Source organism: Hyla sarda, chromosome 3 (genome assembly GCF_029499605.1).
Source record: "Hyla sarda isolate aHylSar1 chromosome 3, aHylSar1.hap1, whole genome shotgun sequence".
Lineage (NCBI taxonomy): Eukaryota > Metazoa > Chordata > Amphibia > Anura > Hylidae > Hyla > Hyla sarda.
The window spans coordinates 374,345,873-374,363,715 of record NC_079191.1 but is presented as its reverse complement, the minus strand read 5'-3'; the positions used below and the strand labels follow the sequence as shown (position 1 = coordinate 374,363,715).

The window sequence follows — 17,843 nt, the reverse complement described above, 5'->3', positions numbered from 1 at the left end:
CTGGTCACAAAACTGGATACGGGTCAAAAATAAGCCGACCGGAGTCACCGTTTGACTCCAATCGGCTCATTAAAGTGAATGGAGTTCAGCACTGGTCCGGCTGGGGTACGGGAGAGCCCGGTTTGCCCCTCCCCCAACCGGATCCGGCACCCATAGTGTAAAACTGAGATGTGAATGCAGCCTAAGACTAGATTGTCCCAGGAAGAGTTGAGTCCTATTATAACACTGGGCTGTTGATGGCCCTTGAGTTACATTGTTTTATAGGCACATAGACTCCGCTAACACACAGTTTGTTTCTTTTAAAACATTTTATACATTATAATAAAAAAAAATTCCACATTTTTAGAAAAAATGCTACAGCGACTGTTAGATAGTTTTTCTTGTTGTTCTCGCATAACAAATAAATGTTACTATAGTTAAAAAAAAACGTTTAAAGCAAAATTAACATGAATGTGCTTGAGCAAAAAGTCTATTAATTTGCTGTTTCTATTAGTTTACAAGGTTTGTTAATATGTAACCAAGCCAGTTAATCTGTAGATAGTTAGTAACAGCCAGACCAAAACAAGTGTCAAGTACATCTGTAGCATGCCGCACTGAATGGTCTCAATTAGAATGCTACAAAAACATTTAAAACAGGTAAATGTGTCACACAGAAGAAACAAGGTACCAAACAACCTAATGGTTAAACTAAATCCTAAAACTAAACGCTTCAACTTACATTTTTTTAAACAGCTCTTCGATGTCAGTTCTGGGGCAAATCTTTTGGGTAAGTTCATAGAACTTCTCAAATGTAAAAGCAGATGGTTCAATTTCATCATTCTGCAAAATGAGAACATTATAAAAACATTGTTAAATAAACCAAACACATTCGAGGTTCTGTAAATAAACAAAGCAAATGAATCCGGCAACTCACCGCAACCATAAGTAATTCAGCGTGATACGGCCGCCATGGATGTCCGGGATGGTGCAAGCCTCTGAGCTTCCCGCACCATCCAAGACATCCATGGCGGCCGTATCACGCTCAATTACTTATGGTTGCGGTGAGTTGCCGGATTCATTTGCTTTGTTAATTTGCTTATTTGTGTCTCTGGATTTCCAGGCACCACCGTATTTTTAGCAATCATTGAACCGTTTCATCCCATAGACTTCCATTGTATCGCTTATTGAGCCTCAGGTGTGTTCAGTCAGGTGCCTCCTCGTTTACTTTGACATTCGAGGTTCTGGCAAAGTATAGGGCTCGTTCACACTGCTGGGTGCTCCATCGCTCAGTCCGTCAAAAGGACAGGAGTTGAGCGGAGAAAAAAATTACTGCAGGACCTATTATATTTTTCTCTGCTCAACTCTTGTAAAATAATGATCACCCAACAGACCCCAATTTATGTCAATGGGATCTGTCAGGACCAGGGAGAGTCAGTTGTGCTCCGACATGTTCAGGGTCTGTTCGGCGCAATTAAAAAAGGAACAGAACGGACCCTTAAAGGGGTACTCCCGTGGAAAACTTTTTTTTTTAAATCAACTGGTGCCAGAAAGTTAAATAGATTTGTAAATCACTTCTATTAAACAATCTTAATCCTTCCAGTACTTTTTAGGGGCTGTGTATGAAAGAGAAACCCAAAAAAGAAATGCATTTCCTCTGATGTCATGACCACAGTGCTCTCTGCTGACCTCTGTTGTCCATTTTAGGAACTGTCCAGAGCAGCATATGTTTGCTAGGGGGATTTTCTCCTGCTCTGGACAGTTCCTAAAATGGACAGCAGAGGTCAGCAGAGAGCACTGTGGTCATGACATCAGAGGAAATGCATTTCTATTTTGGATTTCTCTTTAGTAAACAGCCCCTATAAAGTACTGGAAGGATTCAGATTTTTTAATAGAAGTGATTTACAAATCTGTTTAACTTTCTGGCACCAGTTGATTTAATTAAAAAAAAAAAAAAAAAATTTCTGTTCAGAAAACTTCTTTTGATAAGGGGAGGTCATAGGACCAAGAACCTTAGAACTATAGGAAATAATTTGAGTTTTTATACCATGTTGAAGCCTCAGAAGCCTGGTGATCATCGGAGGTGTCAGAACACAACCCCCATGCACAAATATATTTGACCTGTATTCCTATAAATACAAGTTATCCCTATCCTCACGATCGGGGATAATTATTTGTTTGCAGGGGGCCTGACTGCTGGAACACTCCACAATCTCCAAAAGGGGGCCCGAGTTTTCCCTTAGAAGGGAGCGGTGGTGTCGGCAGTCCTTTCATTCCTATGGGAGTTCCAAAGACAGCCGAACACTGCTATTTTTGACAGGTTACATGGAGAACTAATGAAGCAGCAGTGTGCATATGCAACCACCATATTTTTTGAAGTTCATGGGGGCTTCTAGCAGTTGGACCCCTTGTGATCATCTAATCATCAGGATGTAATATGACATAAAAAAGGATGTCTGTATCTGTTTCTGTAACTTCTTCAGAATGGGGTTGGTGTTATGTTTTAAATAGTTGCTGGTTGGGGTAGGTGACACCCCAACCCATTAATGGTTTGTCCTCAGGAGGAAGGAAATCATCCTTCCAACAACCCTAAGGCTGGGTTCACATGGGTGAAAACGATCCGGCAGGCGCTAGGACCGCTTGGAAATGCATTGCCTCATAGAAGGCAATGCATTTCTACTGACGCCGGAATCGGGATTTCCGTCTTGTGAACAGTGCCGCAGAATCCTGTTGAAATCAATGGGACTCAATGTCAGTGCAGAATATTCCTGCAGAATTCCGACCAGACATTCCACAGTGTAAACATAGCCTAATGCTGGAACGTATAAAAAATGTTTGCACAATTACGACAGATGACAAGGAATGGATGATTTATCCAATGCAGTTTTTTCTACATGTGCTGTTTTTCTGCCCTTTTCATGCATTTTTTTATTGTGACTGTTAAGCGTTGTACCATTGTTTGCTTTGCATTGTTGCTGTAAAGAAACAACTATATATATATAAAACACTTTGTAGTTTGTCCATGTTATTTTTCGTTGGCTAGAGTGTAGTTAGTAATGGTAAGTACATTGGGGGAGGGGGGTGGCAATAAGTAAAAACAGTCTAATTGTTAGACACTTTAAACTTAGACTAGACCATGTACAAATGCACCAGATTCATCAGAGTGGCTCATCTTTAGACTGTCTTGTCTAAGTATGGACCATCTGTTGGTTTGGCTTATTTTTGGCACATCTAAGCCCCACCCATTTTCTACAAAGTCACGCCCACTTTCTGTTAACCTCCCTCCCTTTACCGCTCAAGATAAAACAAAGTGTCTAAAATACATACAAAATGTGGCGCAAGATGTGTTGGGCAGCAGTTTTGGAGGAGGACGTTTAATTTTTCCAAACTATGTGCCTCCAGCTGTTGCAAAACTACAAATTCCAGTATGCCCGGACAGCCTTTGGCTGTCCGGGCATGCTGGAAGTTGTAGTTTTGCCATAGCTGGAGACACACTGTATTACCTCTTAAAGTCTCAGTTTCCTTCCAGAACAATATTGGGATGTATCTCTGACTTCAACTGCAGCAAAAAAATACAATAAATCTAAAAAACAAAAAAATACCTTTCCGCTCGGAAGACCTAATTCTTTAAGAACTTGAAAGATGACTTTTTCTGTCTTGCCAGATGCAAATGTTCTTGTAATACTATGAAAGAAAATGAACATATGGATGGTCAGTAACAATGGCCTATCTAAAAGTCATCCTAGATATGTGTTCCAAAAAGAAAATAATTTCCTCTGTAGTATTCAGCAGCTAATAAGTACTGGAAGGATTAAGATTTTTTTTAATAGAAGTAATTTACAAATCTGTTTAACTTTCTGGCACCAGTTAATTAAAATAAAAAGTTTTCCACCGGAGTACCCCTTTAATCTCATGATGGTACTAATTAATAAAACGCATTCTGAATAAGAAAATGTATCGAAACTGCACATACATGTGAACTGACCTCAACCCACTTATGAGATTAAATAATTTTACCTAGGTGAACTCCAGCACCAGCAGCCTAATTAGATGACCAGGTGCAGTGATCAAACGCTGCACCCGCTTCACCAACCAGAGGATTCATTGGAAATGTAGGCAGCATTACAGAGCCACTTCAGTGATAAATTTACATCCAAAGTGGATCCCATGCCTGCCACATCAGCTAAATCAGGTAAGTACAAGACATGCAAAAGTACCTCTAGATCAGTAGTCTTCAACCTGCGGACCTCCAGATGTTGCAAAACTACAACTCCCAGCATGCCCGGACAGCCATCGGCTGTCCGGGCATGCTGGGAGTTGTAGTTTTGAAACATCTGGATGTCCGCAGGTTGAAGAACACTGCTCTAGATTATTCTCTAATAGCCATTTTCTGTCTGGGCATGCTGGGAGTTGTAGTTTTGAAACATCTGGATGTCCGCAGGTTGAAGAATACTGCTCTAGATTATTCTCTAATAGCCATTTTCTGTCTGGGCATGCTGGGAGTTGTAGTTTTGAAACATCTGGATTTCCGCAGGTTGAAGAACACTGCTCTAGATTATTCTCTAATAGCCATTTTCTGTCTGGGCATGCTGGGAGTTGTAGTTTTGCAACTGCTGGAGGTACCCTGGTTGGAAACTACTGTACTAGGTCACTTTCTATATGAAGGGGTATGATTCAAATAAAAAGAGTCTACTTAATTTCCAACAACAGCATCACTCCTGTTCATAGGTTGTCCTAATATTGCAACTCAGCTTCTTTCATTCTTTCATGTGATATGGGTCTGAACTGTAGTACCAGGCTAAGCCCATGAACAAGGGTGGCACTGTTGGTGAGAAACATTTTATAATGTACACACTCCACAATTATTGTTCCAGTTGGAAAAAATGACGAGAAAATATAACTTATAATTCTTTATCTTTTTGTTCATAGAATTTAAAATATATAAAATGTTTTGCGCTATATGATCAACCGTGCACCATGGACAAAATAATAAAATGCTCAATTAATTTCTGTAGTCCTATCGACACCCTATGGAGATACTGAGCACGTATTTAGTCCACAATTGAGTTATAGCAGGACGTCATTGCTCAGGAGGATGTTTTTTCGGAGAAGCTGTCTGTCAAGGTAATGACCCAGAACCAACAGCTCTGTCAGTTCTCCCCCCCTCCATACAATGCCTGGCTCTATGGTCTCACGTAGGGAATTCTTTTTACAGTTCTCATACTTCTCCATAGCAAACAAGAAAAAAAAAAAGTGATTTGTACATTAGCTCATGAACTACACATAAACAGCAGTTCCTTAAAGGGGTATTCCAGGAAAAAACTTTTTTTTTTATATATATATCAACTGGCTCCAGAAAGTTAAACAGATTTGTAAATTACTTCTATTAAAAAATCTTAATCCTTTCAGTACTTATGAGCTTCTGAAGTTAAGGTTGTTCATTTCTGTCTAAATTCTCTCTGATGACACCTGTCTCGAGAAACGCCCAGTTTAGAAGCAAATCCCCATAGCAAACCTCTTCTAAACTGGGCGTTTCCCGAGACAGGTGTCATCAGAGAGGATTTAGACAGAAAAGAACAACCTTAACTTCAGAAGCTCATAAGTACTGAAAGGATTAAGATTTTTTAATAGAAGTAATTTACAAATCTGTTTAACTTTCTGGAGCCAGTTGATATATATAAAACAGTTTTTTTCCTGGAATACCCCTTTAATATCATTGTTCTATTTAGCTGCAGTGTATGGATATAGAAAATGGATACAGATTTACAGGACATCAATTGGCAGTCGAAAAATTCACAGCAGTGGTATGTTTGCAATGGGGGGGTCGTGGCTACATGATGTATGCAGCTACCCACATGTGTCCATTCACCGTCGATAGCTAATAAGTGTTCTGCTAAACAAAATTATGCTCAGTTTGGCCAAGTTTGTATCTGTTTTCAATGGGAAACAGAAAAAGAGGCGCTGCCAGACACCTATGATGAAGGCCTATCTCCAAGGAGAGCAAAAGGATCAGACACTGAACTTTAAAGGGGTTATCCAGGAAAAAAGTTTTTTTTTATATATCAACTGGCTCCAGAAAGTTAAACAGATTTGTAAATTACGTAAATTAAAAAATCTTAATACTTTCAGTACTTATGAGCTGCTGAAGTTGAGTTGTTATTTTCTGTCTAAGTGCTCTCTGATGACACCTGTCTCGGGAACCGCCCGGTTTAGAAGCAAATCCCCATAGCAAACCTCTTCTACTCTGTGCAGTTCCCGAGACAAGCAGAGATGTCAGCAGAGAGCACTGTTGCCAGACAGAAAACAACAACTCAACTTCAGCAGCTGATAATTATTGAAAGGATTAAGATTTTTTAATACAAGTAATTTACAAATCTGTTTATGTTTTTTCCTGGAATACCCCTTTAACAAATCTGATCCGTTTGCCTGCCCCTGACATCAACACGAATGAGGCCCCAATACATAGAAGACAGTTGGCTGGTTCTGCTGAAATTGACAGGTTCGACCAACTTTTATCTAATGTCTATGAGGTCTAAGTGTCTCACATGACAGGACTGTGGCTCTTACACATAACCCATACAAACCTTTCAGCCTATACTGTACCCACAGGGGTGTACACAGGGTTAAGGGGGCCTCATAGAAAAATCAGAAGGGGATGACCCCCCGACATCAACAGCCCCCCCAATGAGGGTGTAACTAGAGCCATTGTGACGGTGCACTACATCATGGCTGGCCAATGAGACAGCTGAACATCACTGTTTATTAGGCAACAGAGTCCTGAGGCAACAGAGTCCTATAGAAGTAGACCACACAACCATCCTTGGGGGGCCCCTCTGTCCCACGGGCCCCATAGCTGTTGTATGGTCTGCTTCTATGAGCGGTACGACACGATCTCTGTATCCCTTTAAAGGGAACCTGTCATCACTTTCATGCTGCCTAAAGTCACTGGGGCGATCTCTTGTTTTGAATATAGGGAGAAAGCTATCCATTAATACCAGGAGGACAGGTAGAAGTCATCAGGGACCATCTCGCTGACCCAACACCCAGAACCAGAGAAACCCTTTAACTACGTTACAATTGCTATTACTGTGTGTTCAGTAAGTGACAGGCAAACAGTTGTGTCTGTTATTTTAGCATTGTCATTTCTTACCTTCGCACTGGGATTTTCCCATTTACATTTGTGAGAAATGTGAGTTTCATCCAGCTGAAATACACAAGAAGTATAATGCATTACAGTAAAATGTAGATCATTCAGGTAACAATCATTATTGGATAATATCTGCCTTCCCCAAACTCCTCTTCGACGAATCCCTAATACAAGCTGGTAGGCATTAGAATTTAGTGGTTTTTATTTCAATTCCTCAAAAGTGAATAGAAACATGATACTTACAGAGGTTGTCCAACCAATTTTAACTTACAAAAGTTTCTTCCTCTACTCATCTACTCTGATGCCCCCTACAGTTTTTTCCTGTCTCTCTAAACATTTTTGAATGTCATATATGGATACATTCTACACCAGCACTATACTCCTAAGTGACAGTTCACACAATGCAGATTCCACAGGTAACAACAATTGACACAGTCCTCTCTGCACACTCAGGCTCAGGAGGTGCTCAGCCTACAGTCATGGCCGTAAATGTTGGCACCCCTGAAATTCTTCAAGAAAATTAAGTATTTCTCCCAGAAAAGGATTGCAGTAACACATGTTTTGCTATACACATGTTTATTCCCTTTGTGTGTATTGGAACAAAACCAAAAAAGGGAGGAAAAAAAAGCAAATTGGACATTATGTCACACCAAATTCCAAAAATGGGCTGGACAAAATTATTGGCACCCTTTCAGAATTGTGGAAAAATAAGATTGTTTCAAGCATGTGAAGCTCCTTTAAACTCACCTGGGGCAAGTAACAGGTGTGGGCAATATAAAAATCACACCTGAAAGCAGATAAAAAGGAGAGAAGTTCACTTAGTCTTTGCATTGTGTGTCTGTGCAACACTAAGCATGGACAACAGAAAGAGGAGAAGAGAACTGTCTGAGGACTTGAGAAACAAAATTGTGGAAAAATATCAACAATCTCAGGGTTACAAGTCCATCTCCAGAGATCTAGATTTGCCTTTGTCCACAGTGCGCAACATTATCAAGAAGTTTGCAACCCATGGCACTGTAGCTAATCTCCCTGTGCGTGGACAAAAGAGGAAAATTAATGAAAGGTGTCAACGCAATATTCATGCTGTCCTGCAGACTCAGGGAGCATCAGTGTCAGTCGACATTTGAATGAAATCAAACGCTATGGCAGGAGACCCAGGAGGACCCCACTGCTGACACAGAGACATAAAAAAGCAAGACTACATTTTGCCAAAATGAACTTGAGTAAGCCAAAATCCTTCTGGGAAACCATCTTATGGACAGATGAGACCAAGACAGAGCTTTTTGGTAAAGCACATCATTCTACTGTTTACCGAAAATGGAATGAGGCCTACAAAGAAAAGAACACAGTACCTACAGTGAACTATGGTGGAGGTTCAATGATGTTTTGGGGTTGTTTTGCTGCCTCTGGCACTGGGTGCCTTGAATGTGTGCAAGGTATCATGAAATCTGAGGATTACCAATAGATTTTGGGTCGCACTGTACAGCCCAGTGTCAGAAAGCTGAGTTTGTGTCCGAGATCTTGGGTCTTTCAGGAGGACAATGACCCCGAACCTACTTCAAAAAGTACCAAGAAATGGATGACAACAAAGCGCTAGAGAGTCCTGAAGTGGCAGCAATGAGTCCAGATCTAAATCCCATTGAACAACTGTGGAGAAATCTTAAAATTGCTGTTGGGAAAAGGCACCTTCCAATAAGAGAGACCTGGAGCAGTTTGCAAAGGAAGAGTGGTCCAACATTCCGGCTGAGAGGTGTAAGAAGCTTATTGATGGTTATAGGAAGCAACTGACTTCAGTTATTTTTTCCAAAGGGTGTGCAACCAAATATTAAGTTAAGGGTGCCAATAATTTTGTCCAGCCCATTTTTGGAGTTTGGTGTGACATTATGTCCAATTTGCTTTTTTCCTCCCTTTTTTGGTTTAGTTCCAATACACACAAAGGGAATAAACATGTGTATAGCAAAACATGTGTTGCTGCAATCCTTTTCTGTGAGAAATACTTCATTTTCTTGAAAAATTTCAGGGGTGCCAACATTTACGTCTATGACTGTACATAGTAGTGTTAAAAAACATGGTCCACTGAAGATCCCAAACAGCAGAGCTCACCATTCTGTTCACAGGAAACTTTATTCATTACATATGTAAAACATCCAGCCGGTGGGAAGAGCAGATACTTGGGTCTACAGCCTTTTCACAGACACTTCCGCTTTAAGGCCTTTACAAAGAGCAATGGACCATGTAAAGTCTGTAGGTTACGCTATCTGCTCCTCTCGCTGGCTGGATGTTTTATAATGCACTGAATAAAGTTTCTTCACCTAAATATGTATTCTGATTTATGAACAATGAAAACAGTTTTACCCAAGGACCATAACTTGACAAATGCTGTCACCTTAAAAGTATTATATTCCCATCATTTCTGTGGCCTGTCGATTAGAAAATAATAATAATCTTACCAAGATTGACATACATTTGCCATATACCGTAACTAGCTTTAATATATATATATATATATATATATATATTGTATATTGAAGTGTAGTAACCTATCCCACAAATAGATGGCAGTTGTATTCCACTGTATAAGCAATTTTCCATAACTTTCTGTAATTGTATTACTGATAGCTTATTGTCAGGATAGTAGCTGACAATTATTCAGTTAAGTCAGCCGCAGTATCAGGCACCACCACAACTATCCGTGCAGCGCTGTGCACAGGTAAACAATGAATGGAACCTGGGGCTCACTGGATACAGTCAGAGATTGTGACTGCTACCAATGTCCTAATCTACCTTAAAGGGGTACTCTGCTGCTCAGCGTTTGGAACAAACGGTTCCGAACGCTGGAGCTGGCGACGGGAGCTCGTGATGTCATAACCACACCCCTCATGATGTTACACCCCGCCCCTCAATGCAAGTCTATGGGAGGGGGCGTGACAGCGTCACGCCCCCTTCCATAGACTTGCATTGAGGGGGCAAGGTCTGACTTCATGAGGGGCTGTCCCGCCCCCTCCCATAGACTTGCATTGAGGGGGCGGAATGTGACGTCATGAACTTCCCATTTGTGCCAGATGACTGGCGATGCAGGGCAGAGACTCGTGACGTCAAGGCCTCGCCCCGCTGGGGATGTCACTCCCACGCCCCTTCAATGCAAGACTATTGTAGGGGACGTGATGGCCGTCACACCCCCTCCCATAGACTTGCATTGAGGGGGCGGGATGTGACATCATGAGGGGGCGGTCACACCCCCTCCCATAGACTTGCAATGAGGGGGCAGGCATGACATCATGAGGGGGCAGGGCTATGATGTCACAAGGTCTCGGTGAGCAGCGGAGTACCCCTTTAAGGGCAGGCCATCAATATAAATTTTCTGGAAAAAAAAAATTTTTTTTTTTTACCATTTCATTCCATTAAACTTGATGGTAAAACATATGTTAATTTACATTCAGTTCAATTTTATGTCCGTAATTATTACAGATGTAAAATGAAATGTAAGGGACTTTACCAAATAAGTTGGAAAAAAAATATTTTTATACATAAAAATTTAAATTTCCTAAAAACACAGACAAAAAAAGTGTGTGTATAGCCTCCATAGGACTCCTCATTGTTGCATGTCGAGCCGTTGGCGCCCGGTACTGATAAAGCACAACAGTAGTCGTCGACTTGATCATCCACAGATTTCTCTCACTGCCCAGGCCTTTCTCTGGCTGGAAAAATCTCGGGTATAGCAATATGACTGCCTGCTTCTGGTTTCTCATAATGGTTTGCTAAGTTTGGGAGACAAAATAATGTCATGAAGTTGAGAACTGGTAATGATGACCAACTAGAAAAAAAAAGTTGGAGATGCCCTGATCTTCGGGATGTTGTCCAAAGAGCAGGGGCTGAGTATTATTTTAACAAACCATCTGAACCGACCAGGAGCGTAAAGAAATATACATTATAAATAATTGCATCATTTACAAAAATTCCAGGGGTGGTTGTTATGAATCTTGCATAGTCCTTGCCAGAAGCATGGAACACAGAAGAATTATGAGTGCAATGCAAACAAAGACAAGTTTTCATAAGGAAGTTAGGCCCATATAAATTAGCAAAAATGACATCAAAATGTGTGGAAATTGCATGTAGGCACATAAACATTTAAAACAATCCTGGGAAATGGAACAGAAAAATTCCAGAATGGTTGAGTCCAGCGATAATAGAACTGTTACTACTTCTCTCACTCTAATTGGCAAGCACTCTGTCTGATGGCTTAGATATTACCATGTACAGTACAAAAAAAAATCACAAAGTACAAACAAAAAGTCCACGAGCAACAACCTTACATAAGGCAGATCACAAACATTGACGGGGTATTCCCAGCTAGACATTAAAGGGGTATTCCAGGAAAAAATTTTTTTTTTTTTATATCAACTGGCTCCAGAAAGTTAAACAGATTTGTAAATGACTTCTATAAACATCTCTACTTGTCTCGGGAACTGCACAGAGTAGAAGAGGTTTGCTATGAGGATTTGTTTCTAAACTGGGCGGTTCCCGAGACATCAGTCATCAGAGAGCACTTAGACAGAAAAGAACAACCTTAACTTCATCAGCTCATAAGTACTGAAAGGATTAAGATTTTTTAATAGAAGTAATTTACAACTCTGTTTAACTTTCTGGAGCCAGTTGATATATATAAAAAAGTTTTTTTTCCTGGATAACCCCTTTATTGGCATATTCACTGGATATGTCATAAATGTCTGAGACAGTGGAATATGAAAAACAAAAGAGGGACAATGCGCCCGTCTCTGTGCCGTTACTCCCAACCAACAGGGGGGTAAGGTGCTCACAAAAAAGAATGTGCTCACCTGGTGATGTTATGCTGAGAGCATAACATCTGTAGCCGCTTCAGGAGCCCAACTAGTGTGGGTCAATGGTCACGGTGTGCTGTCTGGATCCTCCCGTCTGGCAGGACAGTCTACATGAAGCATACAGTGAAGTGAAGAAACGATCCAGTTGCGACGCTCACCCGTGTGGCAGAAATGGATGTCACAAGCCGATGGTAAGTAAAGGCATATCTGTCAGAACCACTGCTGTTTGTGGTCCTGCGCCATAATTACCTCAGAGATAAGGCAAGACCACAAACAGCAGTGGTTCTGACAGATAAAACGTCTCTGCTTAGCAGGATAATCATTGAAAATCCCGGCCCACTAGTCCTTTAAGGATTGGACCTGAGGAAGAGGAGAGCGTGTCCCTTCGCAACGCGTAGTCCCGTTTTATGTTGAAAATAAAGAATGCCTTTATTTACCATCGGCTTGTGACATCCATTTCTGCCACACGGGTGAGCGTCGCAATGGGATCGTTTCTTCACTTCACTGTATGATAAATGTCTGAGAGGTGCAGATACTACTTCTGCCCATTTGGCTATTTTTGGCTTCCTGACTACATCCGGTTGCCACAAGCAGGTTCGAATTGTGGGACCCTATATCTTGATATAGGTGCAGGTGCCAGAGGTGGGACTGAATGTAGGAAGTTTTAGTTGGGTAGCTAGGCTTTTATTCAAGTGGTAACCGTTCTGATTGTATCATTATTAATTTGACTATATTTAACTGAAAATGTTGTCTGTTACCAACCTTTCTTATACATCTTTGTCTTTATGTCTAGTTATCCATTGTGCAAATATCTTAACTTATCAACAGATAAATAAATACATGTACTGAAATACATGACGACAAATACATTAACACATTAGCTTCCAAACAATCTTATTAACATATGATTCCCCGTTGTTTGTATTTCATGTATGTGTGGTATAGGGAACATGGGAAATGTGTAGACAATAAAAGTGGATCTCACTTAGACCTGGAGTGTTGGCATACAATTTTATATGTTAAAGGGGCACCATATAGCAAGACAGCAAGCAGATCATAGGAGTCCAGTTAGTGACATTTGGCCACTTTCCCTATACCAAATAATTTGTTGCTTTCCCTGCTTGCAGAGGGACTGTCAGGGCATTCACCCTAAACACCCTAAAAAGGACTACTCCTATGAACGATCTCTAAAAAAAAAAAAAATGTTTTGTTCCAACGTGTTTCCTCTGAGTAAACAGCATCTTCAGGTGAAATAATGAAGAGATACAATAGTAGATGTAAACTGTAATGAGGAACACAAAAGATAAAGTGCAAAGTGTGGTATTGGAAGAACACTGGGGCTCCCCATAAGTTTAACTAGATGAATAACCTGCACATTTTCTCTAGAACATTCCATTGGCAGAAATTTACCAAACCCAAATTTAACCAACAGACCTTTCACTAGCTCAGGGGGGACCACAATGGGAAGTCCTTGTGCACCAACGTATGTTAATTTCTTCCTGGGCTGGTGGGAGGTAGCCAATTTGTGGAATTACTAAGTCAGAATCAAGTAGGTCTGAGATTCACGTTGGCTTCTCGACCCTCTACCAACACATGATGACAGTGGAGAGGAAATTGGAGTATGTTGGATTTTCACCAGCTCTCTGGCTGCGGCTTAGCCTTTCTCTAAAAAATAGCCTAAATGACCCCAGGGCAGTAAGGGGCCCTTATCTATCTCAATTACCAAACCCCAGGGCAAAAGCCCATGGTAAAAAAAAACTTTTAGATCAACCCCTAAAAAATAACCTTTATTGTATCTGATTAAAATAATGTTATAAGGGGGCTTATAACATTATTTTAATCAGATACAATAAAGGTTATTTTTTAGGGGTTGCTCTAAAAGTTTTTTTTTACCCCAGGTTTGGTAATTGAGTTACCCCTTCCCTCCTATAAAAGAAACATAAATGTTCTGATGTACTGAAAGCTTATGTGTATAGGAAGGCCAGGAGAAAGAACTGTCAGCTGATCAAACATTAGGCTGGCAGTTTGTGACAATGTATGGCTTCCTTAAAGGGGTACTTTGCTGCTCAGCGTTTGGATCAAGCTGTTCCAAACGCTGGAGCCAGCGCTGGGAGCTTGTGACGTCATAGCCCGTCCCCTCATGATGTCATGTCACGCCCCCTCAATGCAAGTCTATGGGAGGGGGCGTGGCGGATGCCACGCCCCCTCCCATAGACTTGCATTGAGAGGGCGTGGCGGGGTGTGACGTCATGAGGGGCAGTCACCCCCCCTCCCATAGACTTGCACTGAGGGGGTGGGATGTGACGTCATGAGGGGGCAGGGCTATGAAGTCACAAGCTCCCGGCACCAGCTCCAGCGTTCGTACCATTTGTTCCAAACGCTTTACCCCTTTAAGGAAGAACCGCTTTGAATAACCTCTAGTTATAAATAAAATGAGAATACCGTTTGTTTCTTCATATAGCAATAATAGCCATAAGATCACCAACATCATACGTGAGAATTGGGTTCTGGTGAGTAAAACACTTGGTATTACTGAGTATCCTGTCATGTCTTACAGGAAGATGTAAATAGCTTTAAACAGTCTTCAGTGGGCAGTCCCTTAGTGGACAGTCTGCAAGATATTGGTTTTATGTGATATCATTTTTTAATCTGTATTTCTTTTAATAGGTATTTATCACAATGGATATCATCTTTGATCACATATGGGGACCCTTCAGGATCACCGTGTGAATATCGCCTCAAGATTCACATAGCTCACTGTTTATATGTTGTATTAGAAGTCTATAACCGATTCGTATTGTGTCCGTGAAATTGGCTACTGCACATGCGTGGCATTTTGCACGCATGCGCCGTACATTCTACGTGACTTATCCGGGTACTGGCGTCTCATGCACCTGTGCGGCTTGAGCCAGCACAGATGCATTGGAGAATATTGATCTAGTATAGGCAGAGACCTTTTCCCCCAATAGTGGCATCTGAGAGGCGGCTCCGGCGCATCCCGCCGACTCTGTGCGTTTGTTTACTAGCACATTGAGCCCGCCAACATGGCGCGATCGGCACCAGTGAGGTGAGATTGTTTGAGTATGCTTGCTAACAGGTAAGGTACCACCACATTTATTTATATTATTCATGCATAAGCATTATTTAGCACTGCAATTAATTGAATCTTTGTTATGTGTACAATCTGCATGGTGATATGACATCATGGTGATTGACATGTTCAACAGACCTATGAAAGAAAAAGAGGGTGTTCACACCATTAATTGTTATAATAGTAACACTTATTGTTTGACCAATGAAATGTAACTAAGGCCTATATATATGTGCACTTTATTCACTATCGTTATGCTTGACAAAGGCTACTGCTGCCGAAACGTTGCATTTTTTGTATGGGATAAATGAAAAAACTACAGCTTATGCACAAGATCCTGAGCCTTTTTGGTGCTGTGAATGCTTGGACTTTTGTATTTGCACCTGGGTTGGCTGCCTGGCTGAACACTTGCACAGAGTCTTCCATCCTTTTCTCTATAAATAAAATCATACATTTTCAGCAGGAATAATTAGTAGACTAACCAGACATATAGGTCATTTACTGTAGTACCCCATTATGCAATGATTAAATAGGGATCCATAATAACAGATCCATGAGCTGAAGCTTGTTGGGATTCTCTATGTAAAAGCACGTAAATAAAAAAACTTTGGAAATGATGTTATCTTCTTGAGGCACTATATATAAATTCCAAGGCCCTTCATTGGATTAGCCAATGTAATATATTGCCTCAACCCCAACTTCCTTTCTGAAATAATATGTTTGAGGCCACATGGTCCCTTGGCCAAATGACAAATCTGTAACAAAATGAACAGCATACATAATATAGAAAACGAGTAACAAAGAGACACATGGAAGACACTTACTGTTTTTTGAGACAAGTCATTGGACTGACGTTGTTGGCTCTAAAGTTATGCGTGATAGATTTTAGCCCTTCTACCCATTGCTGAAAGACATACAAACACAGTACAAATAAGGAAAATCACTCCATAGAAGACATACTGTGCAACAAAAGCAAGACGTGCACCGATTTCTTTACAACTGAGATACATTGTTTACTTTACACTCAATACTGTCAAATTATCAAGACAGAAGAAGAACAAGCAAGTTGCATAAACACCAACATGGAAAATTTTACACACACAGAACTCTCCACAACAAGATGCTGAAGTACTTTATATGTTTGATCAAATGGAGTCTTCAAGATCAATTAGCATTATGTATACAAAAATATATGGGTAAGTGTAAAAATCAGTTTTGGCCTAACTTCTGACCATCTTACTTACCTGGGGCCTCGTGAACGGAATGTTACCCTGCCTGGTTCTCACAATGCATGACACCCTCAAAGCTTGCCCAGAGTGATATTATGATCTTCTATATACTGTATGGTGGCCATATACATTAAACAGATGTAGGTCGATGGTTAGTTTGGTTAAAATTGTCCCTTTTTGTTAAATAGTTCTTCAAATTTTGACTAAGACCTTCCATCCGTCTTTGGATTCACTCTAGGTTATCAATGTCATTTTATAGGTGAAATCTTCAGAACTGACCACAGTATTTCAGATCTGTCTCCGTAGAGCTCTATACAGTGGGATCACAACATCCCTCTTGGTTATACCGCTCGTCATGCAGCCCAGCATCCTGCTTTTCCTATGGCCTAACTGCAGTGTTGACTCATTTTGAAGCTGTGAGAAATCACTGCTTCTAAATTCTTCTCTTCTAAAATCTTCCCGAACACAAAATCGCCAGTACGATACTCAGATACTCAGACATTTCGCGAAGCGAATTATTTTACATAAACTGCAGTTTCAATTGTTGTGGTCTCGGTAAAGCTTAGGGGCCACCGGAAACATCAATCTTATTGCACATATTTGTTACATCGGCATATCACACTTACCAAACTTTCTCTAATGTCACCTACAAACATATTAAAAAGAATAGGACTCATAAAAGACTCATGTGGCACAGCACTTGTAACCAGTCTCTGCTCACAATACACACCATTAAAGGGGTACTCCCGTGGAAAACTTTTTTTTTTTTATCAACTGGTGCCAGAAAGTTAAAAAGATTTGTAAATGACTTCTATAAAAAAAAATCTTAATCTTTCCAGTACTTTTTAGGGGCTGTATACTACAGAGGAAATGCTTTAATTTTTGGATTTCTCTTATGTCATGACCACAGTGCTCTCTGCTGACATTTGCTGTCCATTTAAGGAACTGTCCAGAGCAGGAGAGAATCTCCATAGCAAATATATGTTGCTCTGGACAGTTCCTAAAATGGACCTTAGATGTCAGCAGAGAGCACTGTGGTCGTGACAGAAGAGAAATCCAAAAATTAAAGCATTTCCTCTGTAGTATACAGACCCTAAAATGTACTGGAAGAATTAAGATTTTTTAATATAAGTAATTTACAAATCTGTTTAACTTTCTGGCACCAATTGATTTAAAAAAAAAAAGTTTTCCAGGGGAGTACCCCTTTAAAGGGGTACTCCTCTGGCCAGTGTTCCGACTGCTTTCAGAAGATTTAATTCTGAAAGCTGCGGGGGTCGGTCACGCCCCTCATGATGTCAGGCCATGCCCCCTCAATGCAAGTCTATGGGAGGGGCGTGGCGGTCCCATAGACTTACATTGAGGGGGCGTGGCCTGACATCACGAGGGGGCGTGGTCGACGCCTGCAGCATTCAGAACTAAATGTTCCGAACGTAGCCGGAACACTGGCCAGTGGAGTACCCCTTTAACAACAACCCTCTGGTATCTATCCTTCAGCTAACTGCAAATTTACTGAACTATCCAGGGATTAAGCTCAAGATAATGTAATACGGCATCAAATTCTA

General features: G+C 40.8%; 1 protein-coding gene across 4 annotated transcripts in view; it reads right to left on the bottom strand.

Moving 5' to 3' along the window:
• PLCB4 (phospholipase C beta 4) overlaps positions 1–17,843 on the bottom strand; it is a 326,117-nt gene that overhangs the window by 111,633 nt on the left and 196,641 nt on the right. For all 4 annotated transcript variants that reach the window (XM_056567843.1, XM_056567845.1, XM_056567846.1 and 1 more), the window contains exons 8-11: positions 15,877–15,956; positions 7,127–7,180; positions 3,579–3,660; positions 719–819 (exon numbers count right to left, since the gene is read on the bottom strand). In XM_056567843.1, the coding sequence (XP_056423818.1) occupies positions 719–819; positions 3,579–3,660; positions 7,127–7,180; positions 15,877–15,956 (317 nt within the window). The remainder of the gene's footprint in view (positions 1–718; positions 820–3,578; positions 3,661–7,126; positions 7,181–15,876; positions 15,957–17,843) is intronic.